The sequence below is a fragment of the Marmota marmota genome, unplaced genomic scaffold (assembly GCF_001458135.2).
Source record: "Marmota marmota marmota unplaced genomic scaffold, marMar, whole genome shotgun sequence".
In the NCBI taxonomy this organism is placed as follows: Eukaryota; Metazoa; Chordata; class Mammalia; order Rodentia; family Sciuridae; genus Marmota; species Marmota marmota.
Genome location: NW_025999894.1, coordinates 1,609,975 through 1,630,422, shown reverse-complemented (window position 1 = coordinate 1,630,422; position 20,448 = coordinate 1,609,975). Strand labels below are relative to the sequence as shown.

The 20,448-nt window shown below is 57.6% G+C and overlaps 1 protein-coding gene across 4 annotated transcripts in view; it reads left to right on the top strand.

Moving 5' to 3' along the window:
- Window positions 1-14,898, top strand: part of Pemt (phosphatidylethanolamine N-methyltransferase) — an 81,246-nt gene extending 66,348 nt beyond the window's left edge. For all 4 annotated transcript variants that reach the window (XM_048796376.1, XM_015503465.2, XM_048796371.1 and 1 more), the window contains 4 exons: window positions 6,945-7,090; window positions 9,639-9,750; window positions 14,216-14,290; window positions 14,613-14,898. In XM_048796376.1, the coding sequence (XP_048652333.1) occupies window positions 6,945-7,090; window positions 9,639-9,750; window positions 14,216-14,290; window positions 14,613-14,670 (391 nt within the window). In that variant the 3' untranslated portion in view covers window positions 14,671-14,898. The remainder of the gene's footprint in view (window positions 1-6,944; window positions 7,091-9,638; window positions 9,751-14,215; window positions 14,291-14,612) is intronic.
- Window positions 14,899-20,448: the final 5,550 nt, after the last annotated feature.

Below are 20,448 nucleotides of genomic sequence, written 5' to 3'. Positions count from 1 at the left end.
CTCGGTGAGGGAGTGAGGGAAGGAGGAGGTGCACCCTAGTGGCTCCTTCTCTCTGGTAGTAGCTAAACAAATTTTGCAAACTACTGCCCAGGACCCATTCCGGAGTCCTAGACTTCTAAGATCTTGGCCTCCTGGCTCCAAAATGGGGGTTGGACTCAGAGGCAGAGAAGGAAGGAGTTCCTGAGTTAGGTGGGGGACCAACAGGGTCAGGAAGAGGCCCAGGAAAAGCAGCAGTGTGACCTCCAGGTGCCTGACTCCAGCCTCTCTTTGTCATCCCTCAGCAACGACAGATGGCTTTGGGACCAGTTGGCTTGGGGTGTGCAGGGGACAGAGTGCAGCCAACCCTTGGTGGCAGCTTACTTTAAAAATTTTAAAAGTACAATTCAGTGACATTAAATATATTCACAATGTTGTACCCAATACCGCCTGCATTCTGCTTTCTGTTCTGAGTCGTGCCACCCAGGTGGAAGCGGCAGCTTGTTTTGTCAACGTCCTCAAGTTGTATCCGTGTTGTAACAGGCGTCAGAATTTCCTTCCGTTTAAGTCTGAACAGCATTCAGGGTCAAGAGAGATCACATTCTGTTCGCCTGGGTCACTTCTACCTTTGAGGTCCATTTTAAGTTCTTCTGGGTCAGTTCCTAGGAGTGGAATTGCTGGGTCATACAGTGAAACTATGCTTAGTTTTTTTTGAGGAACTGCTAGTTTTCCGTAGGGGCTGCACCATCGTTCGTTCATTCCAACTTTCACCACACTCTTGCTGAGACGGTTACTCTGCCTTTTCGATCATGGCCATCCTAATGAGTGTGAGGTGGCATCTCACTGCGGTTTGTTCATTTCTTGAACCGTTCTGAGTGTTCCTGGTTTGATGCCACACTTGGCTGAGTCAGAGCCAGCCTGAGGAAGAGACAGGTGCCCGGTCAGCCTCAGCTCTGCCCTTGATGAACTAGTGGGCCCAGGTAGGTCATGCCACCTCTCTGAGCCTTGGTTTACTCATCTGTGAAATGGAATGGTAGTTGCTTTCAGGAAGGATCCAGATGGGAAAGAGTGTGACATGTGCACATGCGCCCATATGGGATCTAGGGCTGTCCCACCTCACAGGTGCTGGGGAAGTGGCCTTGGAGCTGGCTAGAGCTGACCCCCAGTGAAGCTGATGAGGAGAGCGCATGGTGGAGACGTGTGGAGTGGCTTTCGCGGAGGGGACCAGCTGATGGCACAGTGAGTTGGTGCCACGGTGCACACCCTGTAGTCCCAGCTACTCAGAGGCTGGCAACATAGTGAGATCCTATCAAAAACCAACAAACAGATCAAAACAACATCAACAAATGGTGCAGTGACCTCCATGTGAGCAGGTCCCCATGGAGGAGTGGGTGGAGGGGCACTGCTGTGCCTGGATGTGGCACCTTCTTCCCAGCATGGGATGCTAGCAGAGACCTGGAAGGACCCCTCATCGCCGGTCCCTCGGCTGGGATCCTCCCTCCTCCTCCAGGACCCCACAGCACCGCGTGTGCCTTGGAGAGCTACAAGCCCACATGAGCTCAGCTCTGACGTGCAAGTTCCGGCAGAGACTGTCTGGCTTTTTCTCGGACTTTCTTGCAGACTGTGGCCCCCTTTTCTCCAGACCTCTCCATGTCAGCATCCGCTGAACCTGGGGTCCCCATCTGGTAGGTCCATACTATTCTCCTGGTTGGTCCAGCTGACCCAGGAAAATTTCAGAAGTAAGAGAAGATGTGCATGAGCAGCCACAGACTGGTTTTCTCTTCCGATTTTCTGGGTCAAGAGACAGCGGCAGCACTGGATCTTGCTCCCTCCCGTGTTTTCCTCCAGGTATTTGCTGTAGGTCCCCATCTTCACAGAAGACCCTCAGCTTCTGTGGGACCCAGCATCCCCCTGTCCTTCCGCCCTGCTTGCTCCCCTCCTTGGCCTCTGCTGCATTAAGTGACAGCCAGCTCCTCCCTCCCCACACTGGCTGGTGTGTGGCACGTGGGCTCAGGTGCAGGGGTGGGGAGGGGGCTTTGGGGAGGAACTCTGCTCAGGACCCTTCCTGCCTGGGGGCTCCTGCCCCCTTGCATCCAGCAACACCCCTCCCAGTGCCTCACTTCGGCCCACACCTGGACCTGTGCATTCTGATATATATTAAACCACACGTGACAGTTTGCCATATTAAGGTACATGGCTCAGTGGCACTTACTAGTTCCCAGCATTGTGCAACCACCTCTTTTGTACAGTTCCCGAATGAAAGTCCCAGTGTCATGAAGCAGGTACCCGCCCCCTCTGCCCAGTCCCCTGCTCATCCTCCTTCTGTCCCCATGGATTGGCCTTTTCTGGACACTCTCGGTGTGTTGTTCTCCGGGGGCTGCGCAGAGTGAAGAGAACACACGTGCACTTGAACTGACTCCAGGTCACAGAGAGGGAGGTCTGAAGGGGCACTGTGCAGTCAGCTCGCCTGCCTGCCCAGAGGGAGGCCAGGGCCCTGCAGTTGCTGGTGGGTCCCAGGGGGCCACTTTGTCAGCTGGTCTGCACCAGCTGGTGGTCTGGGGAGGGCTGGGGCAGGATGACCTGGCTTGTCATCTGGAGGCTAATGGTGCTAAGTCCAGACCCAAGTGGGCAATTAGTGCAGGTTTGTTTGCTCTGGCTGTGGAGCGTGATCGGGAGGGAGGCCTGATGGGCTCAGGGCATCTGTTGAAACCCCTTCCCCATGGCCTCCCCCCTGCCAGCCAGCCTCAGCCAGACCTGGGTAGCCTGGAGCCACTGCCTTCTATGAGGCCACCGTATTGCTCCTGAAGAAGGCCTGTGAGGTCCGGGTGGTGTGGACAGCTGGCTTCGCAGGGCTGAGTCTGCAGCCTCTCCTCCTGCCTGTCTTGCCTGGCAGCCAGTGGCCTTGGGAGGAGATGTGGCCGTGTTGTTAAAGCATCAGGAAGCCCAGGGGGTCTTCTGGCAGTCACCAGTGGACTTCCTTGCAGGCAGCTGGAGAACTGGTCAGAAAGGGGAACTGGGTTAGACTTCCTGGATCTCAGGAAAGAAGAGGGTGTGCATCTCAGCCTGGGCAAGGTCAGGTGGGGCCCAGGACTCAGGGAGAGCCTGCCTTCTGCAGCTGGAATGGTGGGAAGAAGAGCCCCCCACACCCCTGGGGACTGGCTTTCCACCCCTAGGCAGCCGGTGTTCTGCACTGTTCACAGGTCTGGGGAGGCAGGAGAAGCCGTTCACCTGGGCTCCTGCCATCCAGGCCCCGACCCATCTGTTTCTTTTTTTGTAACATGAGAGTCTCTGTGGGCTGCTGTGGGTTTTGGAAACACTTTGAAAAGCTGCCCTGTCACTCAGATCTGTAGATGTGTAGCACATTGGCCTTAAATTCAAGTCCCCAGGTGGTTTTGTGGGGACTACATGTTCAAATCCATTTTTGTTTTAGTACATGTTAGGAAAATGAGTCCATTAGATTGCTCATTTCATGGATTGTCTTGCTTAGTCTAAGGAGAAGAGCAAGTTCATCTCGCCCTGAGATAAAGGAGAATATGAAGTATGTGCCAGTTTATGCCACCCAGCAACGTGAACACGGAGACCCACTTAATGACTGAGGTTAGGGAAGTGTTTTTTTGTCAGTTTCAGATGGGAGCAGGGGACAGGTCTGCCTTGGGGCTGTGGACACTAGGTGGCCAGTTGCCTGTGACCTGGTATGATCCCCCGGGCTCCCGATGCCCCTCTCCCACGTATACCCCAGGTTTCCTGGATTTCAGGGAAGCAGAATACAGTCAGCCTCAGGTCACATTGGTGACCAGAAGCTCAATCCATGTTTTAAAAATAGAACCCAAGGCGCATGAATAAATCTCTGTTCACCCCCATCCCTGTGCAGAATATTTCCAAAGGAAATTGCTCCTATTACCCCATTCTGCCGCAGAGCGCACAGCCACCGAGCTCCTTGTCCCTCTGTTAATTCTATGGGTGGGATGGACTGTGCTTTCCTGGCTTACTGGAGGGGCTGGAACACCGCTCGCCTAATTGGGCATCGATTCCAGTAAGCCCGCCACTTGTGTCACAGCGTGTTCAAGGCTGGCTGAGCCAAGATTAGACCACTGAGGGGAGGACTGCCAGGTTTCTCTGAGGACTCTTGGAGCGGTGATCCCAGGGCACTCTGGGGGGAGCTCTGGCCTCATCCCAGCATCTGAAGGGAGGTCGATCTTCCTGCTGGCAGCCCTGGGCTGCAACCACAGGCCCAGGAACCATTAGCCAGCCCAGGAGGGGACTGGGGCAGCCCGTCACTGCCCATTCACTGGCCCAGAAGCTTCCCCTGGATGAGGAACCTTCAAGATGACCCACCAAGAGTGTGAAACAGGCCCAGCAGTGAGTGGCCTTGTTCTCTGCCCCTGGGCAGAAAGGAGTCAGTCACAGTAAGGTCCCCCTCCAGAGTGCCCCTCTGGCCTCCTGGCCCCCTCGACTCTGCCCTAGTGACTCACCCAGTGTTGCATGATCTGACTGGTGTCTGTTCTGCTCTTCCACCGTACGCGCCCAGAATCCATTCCAGACAACACTAGGCCCCTCACCTCTCTGCGCATCCCACCCTGTGTCTGCTCCAGCCCCAAGGCACCCGGCCGGCCAGTCCTTTATCTGGAGTGCTCCCCCTGTCCACCCCCTTCCCCGGGACCCCTTCTTCCTTCATAGCTGGGCTTCAGGATCCCTTCCCTCCTGCACCCTACACCACTGCCCCAAGCTGGCACAGCCCTCTGGCAACTTGACCTTCCCGGCACTCCTCACAGTGTCCCCTGGCACTCATGCAGCAGAAGCTTCATGCGAGGGAGCAGGGGAGGGTCACCAGTTCTCAGAGGGGCAGGCTGAGGCTGGGACTCCCCTGTCTGGAGCCCCATCCCCTCTTCTCTCAGGAGCCCACTGGTGACCCCCAGAGACTCAAGGCGCGCAGCCCAGGGCTGCCCAGAGGGAGCCCCACGAGCCTCACTGCCCCTGGGCTCGGGTGGACTGAGCCTGGAGGCTGGGCGGTCAGAGCAACCCAGACCCTTAGCATCACCCACGGCCCCCATGGGTGCCTGTGGGAGACCCAGGCAGGGCTCAGTCCTGCTGGTGCCTGGTCCTCTCTGTGCCCTTCCTATCTGCTTGGACAATGTGGGGGTTGCCAAGGCTGGTGGTGACAAAACCTGGTGGCCTCAGAAGCTAGGCCTGCAGGCTGAGGGTGGGCTTGGGTCCCAGGACTGCCCAGAGGGTGGGGGACATGGGTATGGCCTCCCCTCACAACATTGGGTGTGGGTGATGCTTCCTGGCTCCATGGCAGCTCTGACCCTGCACCAATTCCAGTGGCTCAGCCTGGAGCTGCAGGGTGACCCTGAGCTCGGGCAGCAGAAGGGCTGAGGAAGGGTAGTGGGTGGAGAACTGAGAGTGTGGGCAGCGTGACCAGGCTGGGTCTGTCCTGACCTGACCATGTGCTGCTGCTCACAGGTCACCTGCAGCCTCTGCTATGGTGTGGGTGACAGGCCCTCCTTCTCTGGCCCACCTACTATGCCTTCTTGTATTGGGTGCCAGAAAGTCTAGCTGAGGAAAGAAGTCTAGGGAGACAGCGTGCAGTGCAGCCTAAGGATAGTGCCACAGCAGTCTGCTGTCACTGCTGGAGTGAGTGACAGCAAATGTGTTCTGCCGAAAGAGCCTGGCAAGCAAGACACTCAGTGATGCATAGACAAGAGTGCACAGATGACTGGACGGGTGCTTGGGTGCAGAGGGGATGGGTAGGTGGGTGAGTGCACTGGTGGGTAGGTATGCGGATAGATGGGTGATGGATGGATGGATGGTTGACGGATGGATGGATGGATGGATGGATGATTGACGGATGGATGGTCAATGCGTGGATGGGTGGATATATGATTAGGTGGATGGGTGGATGTTGAAGGGTTAGGTGGGTGGTTGATGGATGGATGGATCGGGGATGGGGGTGGGGAGGTGAGCTGCCTTGCTGGAAGGTGTCCGGCACAGAGTGAGTGTAAGTTGCTGTGGGTGAGCAGCAGATCTTCATGTCTGTCCTGAATGTCATGATCATGGGGAAACGGGAAATGCCAGTTTGGATCCCACACGTGCATGCCCACACACGTCCTTTCCTTTGGGTGTGCCTCTGGTCTAACGTGCAGTGCCCACTCCTTCCTATCGGGGCCTGTTCCCCACTGGCTCTAGGTCTTCCACTCCAGGAAAGGAGAGTCCCACTGAAGAACCCACCCTAACCCACTGACAGGCCATCACAGCCACCCCCTTTCTGGTTATCCCACAGCCTTTGTGTAAGGCCTTCAATAGTGGAGCTCCAAAGGAAGGCCAACGGAGAACTGGGGGGGGGGGTGGAAGAGGACACTAAGAAGCCATTGAGGTGCCCTAAAATTCAAGTTAGCTGCCTGGGTGTGGCCTGGCCTATACAGGGGTCTTGGGAGTCAAATGGGCAGTGCGGAGCCCACCCCAGGCTCAGTGCACGGGGGTGCTGGGAGAATGGTGCCCAAGACCTCATGTGGCCTGTGCCAGGAGAGGGCAGTCAGGTGCTGGGCCTGCTGGGCCGCCTGCTTGGCACGTGTACCTTTTCTCTTTTGAGGCTCACCTTCCTCCAGAGTACGAGCTGCTCAGGGCCAGGACCAGAGCTCACAGACCAGTGGTCCTGGGGTTGAACCAGCTGCCTGCACAGAGTCCCAGATGGTTGTCATGAGTGACCTATTTCTAAAATGTGGGCTATTTCATATGCAGGTCAGGATTTCTGGCTTCTAGAAAAATCAAAATCTCTGGCAGCCTGGGCCCCTGTTCCTGTCCCCTCCTGTGGCAGTCAGGACTCTCAAGGTGGCCTGGACCCCACCTGCAGCAGGCACCGAGTGTGTGACTCCCAGGCTGACTACCTTCTGAGAGTCATGGAGCAGAATCAAGGACGTCAGGGAACCTGTCCCAGTGCTGTGACGTGCTCTCTGTCCCCTGCCCCGCAGCTTCACACAGGCCATGCTGCGCCAACCCAAGATGGAGGGCCTGGATAACCCCGCCGCCTTCTGCTTGGGCCTGGTGCTCCTGGGCGTGGGCACCTTGTTTGTGCTGTCCAGCTTCTTTGCACTTGGATTCACCGGAACCTTTCTAGGTAAGACCCAGGACTGGGTGAGCTTGAGCAGGTACACTGGGGTCCAAGGATGAGTGGGGCCCCGTGGCTGTCACCTGCCATCTGTGACATTCCCTGGGAAGCACCAGGGACCCAGCTGACTCCCAGCTCCACCACCACCTCTGGGTTTGGCCTGTCCATGGCTAAAAAGGGGGGGGGGGGTTGGGCTCTACTATCTCATCTGACTCCTGGACAGTGGACTTGTGCCTCCTGGGGGGGCAATGAGGGCTCTCCCTGCTGCCCTGAGCAGGGCCCACATTTACCTCACAGAAGGCCCCCTGGGGTCCTGTTGGCATGGACAGAAGCAGTGGTAACTCTTCTTGGGTGCACGGTCACAGCCATGCCCTGCTAGCCCTGGGGAGCTCCCAGAATGCTTGGCTGCCAGGCCAGATGGGGTCTTGGCTTGTTGTGTTTGGGCCACCAGTAGGGCTGGCACAGGCCTAGGGTGGGGTGCAGGGTGGAGGGGCATTGTCTCTTTTTCATTCTTCAGTCCCTATGGCTCTTGTACTTTGGGAATGGGTGCCCAGTGCTGGCCTGGCCAGACATCCACTCCCTGCCATGATAACAGCAGCTTCCAGCTCCTTGGAAACCTGGGAGCTGAGGGCAAAACCAGCAGGAGGAGGCTGGGGCAGGGGCAGAGGGAGGCTGGCAGCTGCCCGTCCATAGAGGGAGCTCCTCCCACATGCAGGCTCTACCTAACGTGGTCCTTCCTCCCTCTCCAGCCCCTGGCCAGATGCAGACTCTGGGCCTCAGTCTTCTGCAGGGCCTGGTGGCAGTCCATGGGGTCCTGCCAGCTTGCCTGGCATCCCTGTGCAGAGCGCCCCATCCACCTTGGCCTTGTCCCCAGGAACCAGCCCCAAACTCTGTGTGACTGTGTGTTCAGGACTAGCTAGGCCCAAAGGGATCAGATGGCACTGAGCCCTGCTTTTCTGGCTGCCTGGGCAGGGCCTTGCTGGGACAGCAGGAGTGGGCAGCACTGCCCTTGGTTCTGTGCTTCCTGCCCAGGCAGGCGCTGCAGGGAGCCGCCCTACAAGAGCAGAGATGGGGACCCTGGGAGAGGGGAGCTGTGCATCTGGGTCTGCAGGTGCAGGCAGGAGAAGACAAGGCCTTAGGACAGAGGAATGGGGGGCTGACAGGGCAGCAGGACACAGCTGTATAGGGGCACAGCCAGGGCAGGACTGGAGGTCAGGCGGAGGACCCCGTCATGCATGGGGCTAAGCGAGGCTTCATTCTGAGGGAGCTGGGAGCAGGGAAGGGGACCCATATGGAGGAGCAGGGACTGGTGGGACTGAGACTGGAGGTCGGGAACCCTGGGTCAGGAAGTGGTCCTCACCATGCTGGGGGCAGGAAGACCAGGAGGGCTCTGCCTGGACCTGGGGGTAGGGAGTGCCTGGGGCTACTGGAGGATGGGGTGCAGCGCTGTTCAGAGGTTAGCACCCCGCAGTGGTGGAGGCTTGGGTGGATATGGACACGATGGCTGCAGACCGAGGGCTGATGGAGTCCTGGGGAGGAGGAAGGACACCCTGAGGCTGCCGTGGGTGGACAGTTAGAAGAGCCAGGCAGAGTGCTGGGTGACTGCAGCTTTGGGACGGACCTCCCCAGAAGATGTGGCCTAGAAATGCTAGAGGGACCCAACAGGCGCTGGATGTAGGCCAAGGCGGTCACTTCCTCAGGAAGGAGCCTGAAGAGCCTCTCCCCACCACCTGCCTCCAGGCCCCACTGCCCCACTTCCCACTTCCTGGGAAGAAAGAGGCTCCCAGCAGTCTTCTGGTGGCTCCTCAGGCCCCCTGCACTCTTTGTCCCCAACAATGGGCTGCACTGTGCCTCCCAGGCCCCTCCTACTGATGGCTTCTCCTTGTCATGCTGCTGCCCTACTTTCTGGTGGAGATGAAGCTCTGTCTCCCCCAGACTGGCAGGAAACAAAGGCAGGATGTCTGGGAGAGGAGGTGGGGAGGGCGCGGGGCGTCCTTTATTGAACCGCAGTACGGAGCCTGTGATGACTGCCGTGCCTGTGATCCCTCGGTCACTTCTTCCTGCCCAGAGCAGTCCTGCAAGAAGCCTGAGGTGGCCCCTGTCTTCCCCCGAGGGAGAGCAGTTGGCCAGGGTGGGGGGGGGGNCTTCCTTGCCTCTGTGACTTTGCAAGTGCTGTCCCCTCTTGGGAACATGCCTTTCCCTGCTCTATGAAAAGAAATGCCCAAGGCTTAATACCAAGAGCAGGGAAAGGCATGTTCCCAAGAGGGGACAGCACTTGCAAAGTCACAGAGGCAAGGAAGAAGTGCAAGGCCAGTATGGGGGAGCTCGGAGATAGAGGGCTGAGCAGGTGCTGATGTGGGGTGGGGCTCAGCAACCCAGACCCTGGGGCCTCGCACCCTCCAAAGCATCTGCAGCTTGTGGGGGGCCCTCTGATGGCTGTGTGTGCTGAACCTGTGCCCCTGATGGCAGGGCCCTGTCTTACCTTCCTCAGGAATGGTAAGTCCAGGGGACATAAATGGCCCGGTGACCCTCCCATCCTGCCCTGCCTCATCCACAGGTGATTACTTTGGGATCCTCAAGGAGGCAAGAGTGACCACATTCCCCTTCAACATCGTGGACAACCCCATGTACTGGGGGAGCACGGCCAACTACCTGGGCTGGGCCGTCCTGTGAGTACCAGCCTGTGCCCCACCTGCTGGGCCCCGGAGGGGGAGGTCATTCAGGGAGCCAAGGGCATCTGGGTTCTGATTTCTTAGGAGTTTCTTATCTGTGGCAACAGGAACAACCTCCCAGAACAGGGTTTGGTGAGCTTCCTTTTAAAGGGCCAGGGAGTTCAGGGCCACAGGCAGGGCATAGCCACTCAGTTGTGCCCTGTAGCACAAGTATGTGCAGAGACATGGGGAACAGTGGGTGTGGGCCACACAGCTTCATGTGTGGACACTGAAGTTGGAATTTCAGGTCATTTTCATGTGTCATGAAATATTCTTTGGATTCTTTCACCTGTTTAAAAATGTAAAAAGTGTTCTCTGTCTTGGGGCTGGTGTTTGCTGAGCCCTGAATTAGCACATTAGGGCTGAGAAATCCCCAAGCAATGTGCTGGTCCCACATGCCAGAGGGGCCACATGAGCTGCCCAGGGGCACAGAGCCAGCCCTGGCTGACCAAAACCCCTATGTCCTCCAGGGCGCTCCTGACAGGGGAGCTGGTCCCAACCTGTGCGGTCAGATGCCCTCCTCCCACAGAGAGCCACCTGGTGCCAGTGCAAGTGGGCCCAGGATCTCAGTCTGCCATGGTCAGTGTGGGCACTAACAAGACCCTGTGGTGAAGGAGGCTGTACTGTGGGCCCTCTGCCTGCTTCTGCAAACCGTGCCCTCCCCGCTCCTGCCTGGCAGCTCAGATCAGTCCATTTTCTTCCGTTTTTGGAGAGATTTTTGTAGGAAGCATCTTTGCTGCTTTTATTTAACATTTGAAAATTACTTGTCTAGAATGTTGTAGGTGTTCTCAGAAACCAGAAGGACCCCAAAAGATTAGATCCCGCAGAGTGGATGTCAGGAGCAAGATGTTCCCTCCTGAGATCACAGCCGCTAGGGTCAGTGACAAGAAGCTAGAAGGGGCTTGCGGGTCTGGCTGGGAGCCACCCTGCCCTCACCCACACCCAAACCACATGGTCCCCAGCCCTATAAGCTCACCTGAGGACCGTCCCTCCCACTTGCCTTCAGCACAGCCCCTCTTGCCTGGACCTGGGCAGTGGACTTTGATAAGGGGCCTGTCATCAGACTCACTCAGCACACAGAGGATCCAAGGACCCTGAGGAAGAGCTCAGAGTGAGACAGGCCCTCTTCCCCGGGTTCTGCTGGCAGCCTCCCGATTCCCTGACACACCGACACCCCTCTAGGGCCAGCGCGTGCACACACACACACACACACACACACACACACACTGCTGCTGCTCCTGCCCAGATCCCCCGCTCCACCCCTGGTCAGGCCTTCCAAACCCACCTTAAGGTGCTCCCTCTGCTAGGGAAACCTCCTGGCCCGTGGGGGCCCCTCTGTTCTCCAAACCCCCTGTGCTGGAATTAGCAATCAGTGGCCCTTGTCTCCAAGGGAAGCACCCATACACATGTCCCCAGCTGTCTGGTGCCCAGAGTGAAAGTCACCCTGGAACACATAACACCTGAGAGCTGCCTCCAAGGACGTCAGCCACACAGCGTTGAGGAGAGGCAAGGGCTCATTAGAGACGAGCCATTACCCATCTGCCAGACGATGGCTCAGCAGGACCGCTTCCAGGACACCCACAGCCCATCCATCCACCAGGGCCCCATGGCTGAGCACCCAGGCATGGCACCTGGTGGACCAGGATGAGGGGTTCCTGAGGGACGTGAGGCTGGACATGGTGTAGAGCCCCTGTTCTCTCCAGGACGCCATCTCAGCAACCCTCCAACAGGGGCTGGGTTCCTCTGTCCCTTGTCTGCAGAGCAGGACTGGCATCTCCATGTTAAGGTGTCAGGAGGCCAAGCTGGACCTAGGGTGACCTCAGATGGGAAAAATTGGAGGAGATGAGAAGAAGAAGGGGTTTAAGAGTGCATATCTTTTCCCCTCTGGGCTAACGGGACTGTCCCACCCCCAAATCCCACCACACCCTTCCCCACTTCACCCATAGGCCCTGGGGCCATCTCTGCCCTGGGGGCAGTGGGGGCCTGTTTTGTGGTGCTGGCTGAGGTCTGAGAAGGGGTGGCATCCTGCTCACACTGCAGGTCTGAGGTGCAAAGTCGGGGTGTCCCACCTGCCTCTCTGCCGGGTGGAGTGGCTGCCAGGGGGCCTTACCCTCGGGGTCTTGACCTGAGGCTGGGGAAGGCTTTTAAAGGGCTTTCCAAGTCCCTCCCTGGGGCCACTCCAGTGACTCCTTTGGGTGCTGGGGTCTGTTTCATTTTGGAATCATGGAAGGAAGTGAAGACGGATCAGTCCAGCCCCTCCCACAACAGGTGGGGAAACAGACTGAGGGCAGGCCCGCCCCCGGCCCCAGAGCGGCAGGAGGGAACTGTGCACCCTCCTGTGGTGGCTTGCAGTCAGCTGGTGGCCAGGGGAGAGCTTTCCTACGGGCTGAGCCCCAAACAGGTGACTCATGTGAATGAGCCTGGGCCTGTTCACAGGCAAGGAGACTTGGCCAAGGCAGGTCTATCTGGGGTCATCCCAACCAGCTAGCCCTCCCCTCCAAAGTCAATCACGGCCTGTAGGACCCTGTGAGACGGGGACCATGGCCAAGGACCAGGTTTCTCCCTGAGCCTAGCAGGAGACAGAGTGGCTCTTCAGCCAGGAGGAACAGGTGACCATCACAGGGTTCCCTGTGGCCCTCTCACAGTGCAAGAGAGGCCGAAAGCCACCCCTGCTAGGATGGGGAGGGCTAGACTCCAGCCCCCGGGCCTTCCACCATTCCAAGTTCCAAGTCTGTACCCCAAAAACGTCCTCTGTGAGTGGTGGGGCAGAGGAGACGAAGAGTCCTACTTTAGAGCCCTGCTGACCTCTGGGGACCTGATTCTCTGGGAAGACACAAGCTGAGATTAGAGAGTTCAGCTCAGGGACCCGCTGCTCACAGAAGCTGCCAGGCCACATCCACCCCTGGTCACAGGGGCTCCTAGGGAGCTTTGTCCTGAGCAGTAAAGAATCAGTCCTGGGGATACCACAAGCTTGGGGCCACCAGAGGTGCACCCTGGGGCCGGTCAGCCTGCTCCTGCCAGCCTCCCCATTCCCCGGGATGCCTAGTGTGTGCTGAGAGGCTCTGCTCGTTCTAGAAGACTGTCGTGGGGCAGGGAGGGAAGCCCAGGTGGGCAGACTCCATGTCTACCCCGAAAACGTCTCTGGTGTCACATCTCCATGTGGCAGTGAGGGACAGTGGCAGAGGTGGGGGCTGAGCTGTGGGGTCAGGCAGGCTTCTCATTCCATGTCGTGCAAGGCCGGGGTTCTGTCCTCCTCAGTGCCCGCAGAGAGGATGCCACTGGACCCTGGGCCCAGCACTGGAGCCTGGGCTCAGGATTTTGTTGTATCTGCATCTGCTCTGTCTCCTCCCAGAGCTCCCAGACGGACAGACTTGTGAGGTCCAGGTGCCAGGGAGTGGGAGGGGCAGAGAGTCCCTGCAGGGACCTCTGCTTTGGGGCTGCCCCCACCCAGGGAGCCTGTGCTGGCTGGCTGGAGGGCAGCCAAGGAGAGCCTGAGGCCTGGCTAGTGTTGCCCACTGCCTCCTCCTGGGCCCCGACTGTGCCTCACCAGCAAGCCCTCATCTCTCTCCCGCTGATCTGGACGCAGCAGTCCGGCCACTGCGGGAGCTGGTGGGATCAGAGGTAACTGTAGAAATAGCTTGGGGGACAGCTTGACAGCAGCTATTTCTGGAAACCTGAGGCAGATGCTCAGAGGCTCCTCAATGCCGTCACTAACAAGCTGCCAGCGCTCGTCGGCACAGCAAGGTCAGAGGCTGGTCACCAGCAGAGAGCCTGTGACAGATGCTCTGGCCAGGCCTGGGCCCACTGCACGCGTTGCCTGGGGCTGTACAACCTCCGGGCCAGGATGGGGGCTTCAGCTGGGCCTGCGCGGGCAAGGCTGCCTACCTACCACCCAGGTGGCCTGGCCAGGGCTGGGGTGGGGAGGAAGTGGAGCCTCCTCCCCCCATAGCCAGAGCGTTCAGGGCCGTGGCTTTAGGGGCTGCACCTGTGGGCAGGGCCTGGGGCTCAGGTGGCAGGAACTGCCAGCGGGCTGTGTGTTCTGGAGGGCCCAGACTAGCTTTCTAGAAAATTCTTCTTTTCTAACAACATTGTCCCTGGTCGGTGGGGGGAGCGTTTTCTGCCCCAGAAGAATCTCCTGGGCACAAGAGAACAGGCTCCCCCAGTGTCCTGAGCTCCAGCCTGGCCTGAGACAAAGAAGGGGTGCAGGCTCCACCCCAAGAGGACCCAGCCATCCAGGAGAGGCCGATGGAGAGACGGTCAGGACTCAGGACCCTGAGGATGGGGCACTGGGAAGTCCAGCTCAGGAAGCTGGGCTCAGGAATAGCTCAGCTCGTTTGTCCCCAGTGGTCCCAGTGTCAGCCGAGCACCTGCTGTGGTAGCAGGAGGCGGCTGGACCCCACTGACCATGCATCTGTCCCCACAGACACGCCAGTCCCACGGGCCTGCTGCTGACGGTGATGGTGGCCCTTGTCTACATGGTGGCCATCCTGTATGAGGAGTGAGTAGGGGCCGGCAGGGCAGGGGTCAGTGTGATCGGCCTTTCCCTGTGCCCAGGCAAGCTCTGCGGCTTCTGCCCACTGGGCCACGCCAGTCACAGGTTGGGAAGCTCAGAGGGGTCGCGTCTAGGGCCTGCGAGACCCAGGCACATGGGCAGGCGGCCCTGGACCCATGTGGCTTCTCCCACACTCTGAAGGCTCCCAGCAGCTCTGGGTGACAGTAAGGACCTGGTCCCGTTGGCACTGGGGGCAGGGCAGTTTGAGTTCGGGTGGGGCAGGGCTGTGGTGCCTGGCCAGCCGACTGAAGCCCTCCCTGCTCCACAGGCCGTTCACCGCGGAGATCTACCGGCAGAAGGCCTCCAGGTCTCACCGGAGGAGCTGACGGGTCCCCAGCGGCTCTGCCAAGGGCCTGCCCACTGCGAGGACGCAGCCCGCTCTGGGAGAGTGGTGCTGGGCCACTGCTCCTGCTGTGCCCAGCGTGGGCTGCTCCAGTGCCTTGGAAACCACTGCCTCGGGGGCCCTGGACATGCTGCCGTGTGGCCACTGAGCCCCCCGCCCCTCCGTCCCCTCTGTGCCCACACTCACCAATAAAGACCCCCTGACCCCGGCACCCCCTCCAGGTCTCTTTCCACCCTCATCCTCGTCCTCATGGGGAAGGGGCAGGCTGTGGGCTCCTGGGGGGCGGGGCAGGGCTGGATATCCCTTGAGGTTCCCGGCCAGGCAGGCCCTTCCTCTGGATCGTCCCAGGGCTGAGGTGGCACCGCGGTCCAGGCCTCACGGGAAAGGCACTCGGTGGTTCTCCCGGCTGTGGCCACATCCTCACCCCTGGGCACCTTCCCCCCACCCCAGCACTCCCAGGACACTCCTCGCTGTCCCTTTCCTCTGGGTCCAGCCGGAGGAGTCTGCAGACGTGAGGGTGGTGCTGTGTGGGCGTGCCCCTGGCCACCCCAGTCTGGTTGGGGAGAAGACGCTGTCATCCCCCAGAGTTGCCACCTAGCCACTGGACACGCAGTGTCCACAGGGGGTGCCCACCTGAGCTGCCAACCAAATGGGTGACGGGCAGGCCCTGGAAGGGTGGGGCATGTGCCAGGTGGGGCTCAGGTGACCCTGAGAGTGGGGTCAGGAGTCACTGCAAGGACTACAGAGGTGGCCACAGGGGAACCCTCTTTCTCCACCAGTGTGGCCACTTCCTGTCCTACAGCTGGCCCCCTGGACATCAGGCCCCAGCCTCAGCAGGTGACCATCCCAGGTACCAGAGACCCTCAGCCCTTCGGCATCAAGCCAGCATCCGTTCCTCTGCAGGGTCTCTGTTGGCCCCCGTGAGGGCCCCAGAAGGGCTCGTGGGATCAGGGCCCTGAGGGGGCCTGTGCCTGTTCATCCCCACCCTCCATCTGTGACCTCAGGCCCTCCTTCAGCCCCTGGACTTGGTCAGGCTCAGGGACTACACGGGACAGGGTCTGAGGGCTGTCCTTTCCTAACATCCCCGAGGTCATGGCTTGGTTGGGCACTTACAAAGTGCCAGGGACCCAAGATCCCACCGTGCACACAGGGCCACAGTGGACACCCTCCAGGGAAGCCTGGGCCTCCTCCCCAGGGTCAGGGTGGGTGCAGGGCCTCCCCTTGGCAGGATTCCTGGGCCAGGGCCCAGCCTGCTGCAGCCCTTCCCTTCCAGAGTCCCTCAGCTCCCAGGTCACCTCCACACCCGCCCTTGTACTCCCTGGGCCTGGAACGACCCCCCCCCCCTTCCACACACCCATCCAGTAATATGAGCTTCTCTATGAACCAGGCACTGGACTCGGCAAGGGACAGTTTTTAGGCCCTGCCCCTTCGGGGCACGCTTCCCCTGGGGACAGTCATTGGAGCACATTTATGTCATTGCTGCCACATCCTCAATCTCGGGCGAGCCCTCTTGCAGGTGAGGTGAGGTCCGAGGGTGGGGAAGTTGGGCGAGGGGCCGGGAGCTTCCCAACCCTGGGAACAGTGTGTGCCAAGGCCCCAAAGCCTGGGGGTGGGGGGGGGCTCGGGTTCTGCAGCCACACATGGGGGTTTGACTGAATAGCAGGTGATAGGGTCCCTCTGGCTGCTGGGTGGGAGCAGGGTCTACAGTGAAGACGCCCACAGGGCGAGGAGGAGTCCATTCATGGCCGACCCTAGCCTCCTGATGGAGACAGGATTCCTGTACATACGGACAGCTCACCTGTTCAGCGTGGGCTATTCGATGGCTTTTAGTTTACACACAGGGTTGTGCAACCCGGGCCACGGTCACTGTGAAACATTCCATCACTCCAAGAAGAAGCCCCTGTGCCCTTCGCTGTCAGCCCAGGGTGCTCTCCTGCATCAGTGAAGCACCCATGTGCTTTCTCGATTTGCTTCTTTTGGATGTTTCATACAAATGAATCGCAAAATTTGTCCTTTTGTGTCTGACTTCGAAGTCTGTCTATGTTGTCTCATGTGTCATTATTTGTCTTTGTGTATGGTTTTTTAAAAATTGCTAAATCTGAATACCACAGACTAATTTATAAAGGATGAAGATTTATGTGGCTCAGGGTGGGAAGCTCAATATTGGATGATGTACTAGCCAGCTTTCCATCACTATAACAGAATACACAAGATAATCAACTTATAAAGAGAAAAGGTTGATTTTGCCTCACAGTTTTGCAGGTTCTAGTCCATGAACCTAGTTGAATTAAGTTTCTGCCCTCAATACCCCCCAATACAGATAAAATTTCAGCACGTCTTTGGTGTGACATTCTAACCATACTGATACCTCTTTTCCTTTTAATTGCTGAACATATTTCATTCTGTGGACGGACATTTTGTCTATCCATGCGTGGGTTGATGGACACTTGGGCTGTACAAACCTGTGAGCCACATAAATAACACTGAACATTAGTGTCCAGCTTTCATAAGGATGTATGTTTTCGTTTCTCCTGGGTTTATATCTAGGGAATTTCTGGATAATACAGTAGCTCTGACAATTTGATTAACTTCTAGACTATTTCTCATAGTGTCTGAGTCACTTTACATTTCCATCTCAGTGGGAATTTTTTATTGGTACATAATGATGGGATTTGTTGTTACGTATTCAGACACGCACACAAGATAACAAAATAATTTGGCAAATATCACTCCCCAGCACTTCCTCCCTCCGTCAGTGATAACTTATTTATTTTTTTATTTTATTTTTTTAAGAGAGAGAGAGAATTTTCTTAATATTTATTTTTTAGTTTTCGGCGGACACAACATCTTTGTTTGTATGTGGTGCTGAGGCTCGAACCCGGGCCGCACGCATGCCAGGCGAGCGCGCTACCGCTTGAGCCACATCCCCAGCCCTGATAACTTCTTTAAAAGGCTGGATGGAGACCGAGCCTTCAACCTCTCCTATCACGATGGGTTTCATTGGGACTAAGTTTGCACTTGGCACAATCAGTGGGGGTTGTGTTAGTCAGCCCTCCGTCACTGTAGCAAAATACCTGAGGTAATCATTCTGAAAGAAGAAAAGGTTTATTTTGATTCATGATTTCACTTGTCTCTACTATGGGATGGCCCAGTGTATCATCGCAGGAGCCTGTGAAGAGGAGACCAGGGCCCCAATATCCCCTTCAAAGACATGTTCCCAGGGACCCAACGTCCACCAGGACCCACCTCCTAAAGGTCCGACTACCTCCTAATAGCACCTTGGGCTGGATGGAGACCGAGCCTTCAACACGTGGATCTTTGAGGGACATTCTAGATCCAGGAGTAATGAGGGACGCTCCAAGCTCCATGTGGCTGACGGGTGGATGGATGGATGTCCTGTGATGGGCAAAGAAAGCCAGACACAGGGCAAGACCATTCTAGGGGCACAGCCAGCTTAGCTGGGAGCCGGGTTGTCTGGTGGGAGCACAAGACGTGACGGAGTCACACAGCTCCCCGGGTCGGCGGGCTCTCTTCAAGCCATTGGCGTCAGAGTTCTGCATGGGACTGTTAAGTCATGTCAAGTGGAACCCTGCAGAATTGACCATATCAGGCCATTTGTAATAGACAGTATTATTATATGATTCAAACTGATACTTCAAAAACTGTGAGAGAAAATTGGACTGATTGAATAGTAACTGACCAAAAAAGAAGAAAAAGATGATCAGACAGCAGAATATATCACACCCCAAACCTAAGAAGTGACATGATAGTGGAGGTGTTGTTTTAGCCATGGTGCTCAGGCTGGGCCTCCCTGAGAGGAGGAGGTGACATTTGACCTAACACCTAAAAGCAAAAGGCAGCAAACTGAAGGGAGAGCTCTCCAGGGATCTGGAAATGGCAAGTGCAAAGGCCCTGAGGGGAGAATTGCTTTGGGGTACCCCAAAGCAACAGCTCTGAGCTATTAAGGGGTGTCAATCATTGTGCACCTGGTCCCTTGGGGGGGACAGGCCAGGGTTTGGGGCCCCTGAGGCACTAACAGATCGGGCTGTGTGGCCAACATTTCCTGCCTGGAGGGCCATCTCTTCACCCCCATGGCCACCCCCCCCCCGTCCCCCCCCCCCCCCCCCCTACATTTTGGTGGTATGCTGACAGTTAGTTCCCCTTCCATTCAGAGCAGGAAAATCGCTGTACTGCAAGTAAGTGACTTTGACAGATCTGTTCCCTGGAGTGTGGCACAAGGGGCCTTGCCTTTCCTGTCCCTCTCTGGTTCTCTCTGAAATGGTTTGGAAGAGATGGTCCTTTTTTAAAAAAAGAAAAGGAGCCGTCTGTGCCCACCTGCTTCTGGGGAGTGGAGTGTCCCTGTGCAGGGCCGGGCACAGGGGCTCTGGGCACTCAGAATGGGAGAGGCAGGGGGCTCCGCCGGGGGAATTCTCTTATCTGGGGGAAGGAGCCCTCCATAACCCAGCATCATGGGGGGGTGGGGTACTGGGTCCAAAGCCACCGAGAATCACACGATTGCTCAGTATCCACCAGGGTCACTTTCCAGTTAGAAGGGACTGGGGGGCTTGACGTCAGGCCCAGCCTTGTCCCAGACAGGGAAGGGAGGGAGGCTCTAGATCTAGGTTGGGCCCTGCTTCCTGGGTCTCCGTGGTGACAGCTGGGTCAGATCCTTGGTCCTGCCACTCTTGGACCCTCCGCTCTTATCAAATGGACACTCCTAGTCCTGGAGACTCGGGGTAGAATGGCTACACAGGTCCACCTTTACTCCAACCCTGGCCAGTCTCATCCTGAGTCAGGGCCCAGCAGAGGACACAGGGGAGAGGACCAGTCCCCACTTGCACCTCGACAAGCCCCTTTTTGCAGTGAATGTCCTGCAGCTTGGCACGGTCATGGCTCCTTCTCAAAAGCCCAAGAGGACACACTCACTCCGTGGGTGGGTGTCCACTTTGTGGTGTCTGCTCGAAACATCTGACCTCAAGAGTGAGACCTGGGAGAGAAGCCAGAGGATTCTCTGAGGGTGGGTACCCTGCTGGGCTGAGAACTGAGCTGGACATTGGTAGTAGCCCCGTAGCTGGAGCCATTGTGGAGGAACAGGGATGGGCAGAGCGACAGGTCTCTGCGCTGGTGGGTGTAAGCCCGCCATAGTTAGTAGCTTTGGGACTCCTGCATCTCACTTCCCTGGGCCTCCATCATGTGTAAAATGGAGAGATTAATAGTCCTACCACTCAAGGCTGCTTGGAGGAAGGGCAGCATCGTTTAGAACAGGGCTGGACCCTGAAGAAACACTCCAGGCTCTGTGTAAGCCCTGGGGGTGGACTCCTGCACTATTCCACAGAGACGGGGAGATTGGAATAGAATTCTGGGTCATCAGAGGAGGGGTTCTGCTGCGATGGCCTTTGAAAGCCCCTCCACTGGCACTCTGTGAAGAGCTGGGCACGTGGGCCTGGCACCCAGAGCCCCATTGTTGGGTGCTGGGATGGTTAATACTTCCTGGGTCTCTCCCAAATCAGATGCAAGACTGAAAGAGCGCAGCCTCACCTATCTTAGCCAGAGTGGCCGTCCCTTCAGGATCTCTGGGCTGCAGTTGGCCCCAGACAGCCTGCTCTGGGCCTTCCAGGAGAGCCAGCCCACTTCTGGTTACTGATCAACCTGCCAGAAGCTGCCAGTCTCCACTCAAGGGGACTCACTCACGGGCCATTGACTACACATTGTTATTGTTTTGATCGGGTCCTGCCCTCCTGGTGTGTTTGCATGCCCCCCC